This window comes from Microtus ochrogaster, unplaced genomic scaffold (assembly GCF_000317375.1).
Source record: "Microtus ochrogaster isolate Prairie Vole_2 unplaced genomic scaffold, MicOch1.0 UNK8, whole genome shotgun sequence".
Taxonomy (NCBI): Eukaryota; Metazoa; Chordata; class Mammalia; order Rodentia; family Cricetidae; genus Microtus; species Microtus ochrogaster.
This window is the reverse complement of record NW_004949106.1, coordinates 874,436-880,326: the sequence shown is the minus strand read 5'-3', so window position 1 is coordinate 880,326 and position 5,891 is coordinate 874,436. Positions and strand designations below refer to the sequence as shown.

The following is a 5,891-nucleotide window of genomic DNA, read 5'->3' as shown; positions in this document are numbered from 1 at the left end:
GTGTAGGAGTGTGTGTGTGTGTGTGTGTGTGTGTGTGTGTGTGTGTGTGTGCGTGCGCTATAATACTGGAGGCTTCAGAAATACCAAAGAGAGTCAAGTCATTAGACACTCCACTGCATGTCTGAAAAATGGAATACAAAAACCTTCTGGATAAGTGAAAAATGGAATTCAGACAAGCCCCACAGTGAGAGAAGTCCTTTTGCTTTCCCATCTGTGATAAAGAAGAGGAAGTCTGTGATTATCTTACACTTAAAGCTTCAGAGTTGGAGCCCTGGAGGGAGATCAGGGGCAGAGTGCTGGCTCCGTGCAGGCAGGGTCCTGGGTTGGGGTTTTAGCTTGGCAATCAAACAGTGGAAATAGCACTAAAAAGAAGCCTGCAGAACCGGTAGTGTAGGTTGGAGACCCAACTCTACTCTACTAGTGCAGTGACAGAGATATGAGCACACACACACACGCACACACGCACACACACACACACACACACACACACACACACACACACACCAGTACGTAGCGTGTGGAAAGACAAGTAAGTTGCAGCCAAACCCCTGCAACAGGAACTTTACACTACCTACGTTGAAGATGTATAACCGTGTGTTTAAAGTACAGTAGTTTACGTCAACTTGCTTTCTAGATAACTTTGAGAGAGGTGTTTGGGAGACTGTGTAAACACTAATTAGATCTCTTACTGCTGGTAATTTATGGTTAAGTTCTCAAATTAAATACTAACTGAATTTCCTCCAGCACAATTCTTCTTCCTTTCTGACTGTCTCTTTCTCTTTGTCTCTGTGTCTTATCTCTCGCCCTCTCTGTTCACACACACACATCTGTTCACACACACATCTGTTCACACACACATCTGTTCACACACACATCTGTTCACACACACACACACACACACACACACACACACACACACACACCCTACCTCAATGGTTCTACAGTTTCTTCTACCTCAAGAGTTCAAAATGCTTAACAAAAGCATCCTATAAATATCACAGTTGAGATTTAAATTTTTCCTATCTTGAAAGAAGTGAAGAACCAATAAAATTTTTTTTTTTTATAACTCCTGGCATTTGAGAAATGACTCAGCAGTGAGAACATCGGCTGCTCTTACAGGGGATCCAGATTCAGTTCCCAGCACACAATGGCAGCTCACAATCTCATGTAACTCTAGTCCTAAGAGAAATGATATTCTCTGATGGTCTCTGAGGGCGCCAGGAAAACACTTGGTACACAGACATATATGTAGACAAAACACCCATACACATAAAATGATTTTAAAAGTTAGAAAACTCTTAATGGGGGTCTAAGACTTCTCTTTGACATCCTTAAAAAATACCAAAGTAATTGGCACAACAATAAAATGTTACTTGATCTACGACAAAAACGAAATCAACTTAAAACAAATTAGTAACTTTTACAATATAACACCTTGCTCTAATTATCTTAATAATAAAAATTAATGTGATTTTTTTTTACCATGTGATATACTTCCATACATATCTTCGAACAGACTAGAATTTACTTCAGATAGGTCATTCAAACTAGGTTCCTAGGCACACAGAGAAAGAAAGAAAACATGTTGGGCAAAATACTTGAAGAACTAAAATGTTTTTCCTGTTTTCATAATTTCTATTTAAAGAATACTTTATTGGTTTCTGTCATAAAACTCACATAGATGAGAATATAAAGTTAAGGCGATTTTAAGACACATTTTCCCTCTAAGTTGACAGAGGCCGGGCAGAGACGGAGCTGGTGAGGACCTGAATCCTTGGAGCTTGACTTCGAGAGGGGTTGCTGCTCCCGGGAGAAGAACTCCGAGAGCGGGGGACGCATATCATTTAAGTAACAAAAGGAAAACCAGAGGGACACAAACCCCAACATTAACTGAGCCAGTGGGTGTAGGAAAAAATGTTCACTCCGTCCATCATTAGAGAAATGTAAATTAAAAATGCCGCAGGTCAGCACTTGGAATTCACAATCACGTCAGGAGAATCAGGACCAGAGGTGATGACCACATGGGAAACGAGCAAGCGGTCAAGATTCAAAACCACCACACATTTTTCTATTGGAATGCAAGATAGCAAAGCATCTTGTCAAAATAGCTTGATAGTTTTTCGAAACCTTAAACTGGGAACTGCCCGTTTGATCCAGATTCTGTTCCTGGGCATTCGTGAAGCAAAATTAAAAGCATTTGTTCACACAAAAACATATATAAGGAAGCCAAGTATATGGGTTCACGTCCAGGATCTCATCCCTTGGGAGACCAAGGCAGAAGAATTCCAAGTTTGAGGTTAGTCTGGGCAACTCAGCAAGAGTAAGTCCAGCCTGCATAGCAAAACCCCATGTCAAGGAAAACAGCGAACGTTTGTACATGAGCGTCCACAGCAGCACCCCTTCACCAGAGCTCAGTCGTGTATAGAGCCTCAATGTTCATCAGGGGATGAACACATAAAATATATCTAGAAACAAATGGGATGTTGATATATGTTATAACAAGAAAACACGTGGAAAGCATTACGTGGAGAGAGAGAAGAGCAAGCTACAAAGGTCCACGTATTTATACAAAATCCCACTCTTGTGCAAATGTACATCAAGGAAAATAGGTCGGCTGCTGCCGAGGGCAGGAAAGCAATGGGAGAACTGGGAAAGTATTGACTCGTGGCGTTGGGCTACTTCTGTTTAAAAAGAGTGAAAATGTCCTAAAATGGATTGCGGCGATGGGTGTGCAACTTGATGGGCAGGCTGAAAGCCACTGAAATGTACACTTTAAACTGGCCAATTAATCAAACCTTATAAATTCTGAATAAACACTTACTGAATGGCACATTGTTAATACAGAGAGGAACATGAACTGCGAATAGCATTTTACTTAATGGCAATGAACAATTATCTGGTCAAACATTTTAAATCATCAAGGCGTGTTTCTATTAAACAGTGGATAACACACTACATATGAATGTGTTTTGGCAATTACCTCTGAAACTTTGGAAGCCACTTTTGGAGTAATAAGGTTTCTTAAATACTCAGATTTTTCCATCCATGTGTTTAGATTTTTATATTCCTCTTTCATTTTTTCCAACCTAAAAAAAATATCAGCTACATATGAAAAACTACAAATGACAGAGGGATATATATGTACATATATATTATATATATATTAAAACCTACAGAAGAATAACAAAATATGACCCATTCATAAGATGTTCCAAAAGTGACAAATTAACATATTCTCTAGAGAAACAGTTAAAAGAAATGATTACAACAGAATTAAGGGTCATGGTAATGGCAAGAGATTAAGGAAAGAGAAGCCTCTTAAAGGTGCATAAAATACATTTCTGACCTTAGTGATGATGACGTATTTCTTATACAAACAATCACTTTATTATCGTTATCTAAGCTTTATAAACACACTTCAGAAATTATTCGATAATGCATTATGTATTCTCAGTGTTTTAATTTGCTTATTTTGGTCAGTCTGGGATGCAATAACAGGATACCATACAGTGGGTGGATTAAACAACAGACATCTATTTCTCATAATCCTCAGGCTAGGATGTCTAATGCCGAGATACCAGCTCGCCCAGACCCCGGTGAGGGTCTTCCTGGTGGCCATCACCTTCTCTCCTCATAGTGGAGGGAGGGATATCAGGTCTTCTCTTCTTGTAACTTTTATAAGGGCATTGATTGTATTACAAGGGCTTCATCCTCAAACCTAATCTAATCTAATCCAGTTATTTCCCCAAAGCTCCACCTTTAATTATTGTTAAATCAGAGCTTAAACCTTTAACATATTAACTGAGGAGGCAGCTCAGTGATAGAGCGTTTGCCTAGGATGCCTGAGGCTAAGAACACTGATTACTCTTCTCACTTCAAAACAGCTGACATTAATATTAGTGTGATCCAAGGCGGGGCCTCCATTCCCAGAAAAATTAGTGTTTTTCAGGCTCTCTCTTCCTTCTAACTCCAGGATAGGAGCCAGTGGTGGACAGCTAGGGCAAGGCATTTGGAGTCACGGTCCGTCATGGCTCATCGGTGGCCCCAGTGGAAGTCTGGGTGTTATGGGGTTCATTGTCTTTGGGATACACTGAACTTGGGCTCTTGTTGCTTCATGACTGCATGCCCATCCTGGCTCTGCTCAGTTTTTTTTTTTTATCATCTTGGCTGTCACCAAGTCCCTTGAAAATGATGGCCCCAAACAATGGACTCGACACCTCTGGACCTCTTCTATAACTCACTGCTTTCAAACAAAATTTTAGAACACATTTCACTTAGACTTTGTTGTCTGTTGTCGTACAATGAGATAGTCTGAAGTAACCTATGAGAGTTTACGTAGAGAGTGAGTATGTGCACACACTGGCTCTCCGCCTCCATAAATCCATTAAGGGGAGCTGCATGACCCAAGGACACACCTTTGTCCTCTGACCTGACACACTGTCTGTTTTGCCAAGACTCACTGAATGTCTACTGTACGCCGTGTGTTCGCTAAGTACCAAATACACGATGGTGTGTTTCAAGGACCATATTATCTTTTCTCAAAAAAAAAAAAAACTTAATTTAACGGTTAAAGACTGAAAAGGGTAAACAAATATTAAACTGTAAGTCACGAAACGCATTAAAAAAAAAAAAAAAAAAACTTAATTTAACGGTTAAAGACTGAAAAGGGTAAACAAATATTAAACTGTAAGTCACGAAACGCATTCAGTCAGTGTCATGATGCTCGATCTCTTCACCAGAATTGGAAGCAATAAATGTCCGCAGATAAAGCCATCTTGTGGCTTATTTACAGGGGTCTGGGCGACTTTAGCACAAAGATAGAGGAGGCATCAGAAGTCAAGGCTGAGGACTTGGGCAGAGAGGGAGGAACTATATAAATCAATGGAAATCCCACACCCGAGGGAGAAAATAACTAGCATTCAAGCTTGTGTTAGCTCAACTGCAGATTAAAAAGAAAGATTGAGCCAGTGGGGTGGAATCTTAGACAGAAGGAGCCAACGGGGAAGGAGGAGGAAAAATCGCATGAGAGACAGCGGAAAAGACTTGCGTGGAGGAGGCCACGTGCTTGCTTTCTTATGGGTGGGTTTTCATCTCTTTCCCTATCATAGTAAACTACCTTACAAGGGACACATGAGACAGCATCACAATGAGTATCCCTAGGTCAGTGAAAAGCCTGAAATCAACGTGAGAAGTTCGGAATGACGCAGACTACATGGAAACAAGTGAATGGCATGTGTGCTGTTTACCTTTCCCGGGGTTTCTCCTGGAGTTTTTCGAGTCGCACGGCGTTCGGATGGCTGCTTTCGGCAGCCCCGACGGAAACGTTAAGTTCTGGGGATAAGAAGGCTGGGTATTCGACTCGTTGAGGGGTAATAACGTTTCTGAAAAAAAACGGTAGTAGAGTTACACGCCAACACTACAGAAGAGTGCATCCCTACAGTCGGTGTGGTAGCTGCTGTTTTCAACTGTTCTTCTTGTACCGGCTCACCCACTACCCCGGGGGTTGTCAAGAAGACAGAGCTAAGGAAGAAAGCAAGAACTGGAATCCTGGGACTCTCTTGCTCTCTTGGTTACTCATCAAGACCGTGGGCAGTAGGGATGGGGAAGGAGACCCAGAGGAGGGAGTCTTTTGGCCACCATTTATAGCCAAATCTGCCTGCAGAGTCCCCCATCCTTTCAAACATCTATTTCTATGGACTAGATTTTATGTCGGGCACTGTATTCGTATGCCTGTCTGTATTGGTTGTCTCGTTCCACCTGCACAGCAAACCCAAGGGATAAGAATTACTGAATCCACGGGCGGTGGTGGCGCACACCTTTAATCCCAGCACTTGGGAGGCAGAGGCAGGCGGATCTCTGTGAGTTCGAGACCAGCCTGGTCTACAGAGCTA

General features: G+C 41.6%; 1 protein-coding gene across 1 annotated transcript in view; it reads right to left on the bottom strand.

Moving 5' to 3' along the window:
- The window catches only part of C2cd6 (C2 calcium dependent domain containing 6), an 83,292-nt gene that overhangs the window by 45,520 nt on the left and 31,881 nt on the right, over positions 1-5,891 (bottom strand). The window contains exons 9-11 of the mRNA XM_026788832.1: positions 5,247-5,381; positions 2,981-3,086; positions 1,529-1,555 (exon numbers count right to left, since the gene is read on the bottom strand). Coding sequence (XP_026644633.1) covers positions 1,529-1,555; positions 2,981-3,086; positions 5,247-5,381 — 268 coding nt within the window. The remainder of the gene's footprint in view (positions 1-1,528; positions 1,556-2,980; positions 3,087-5,246; positions 5,382-5,891) is intronic.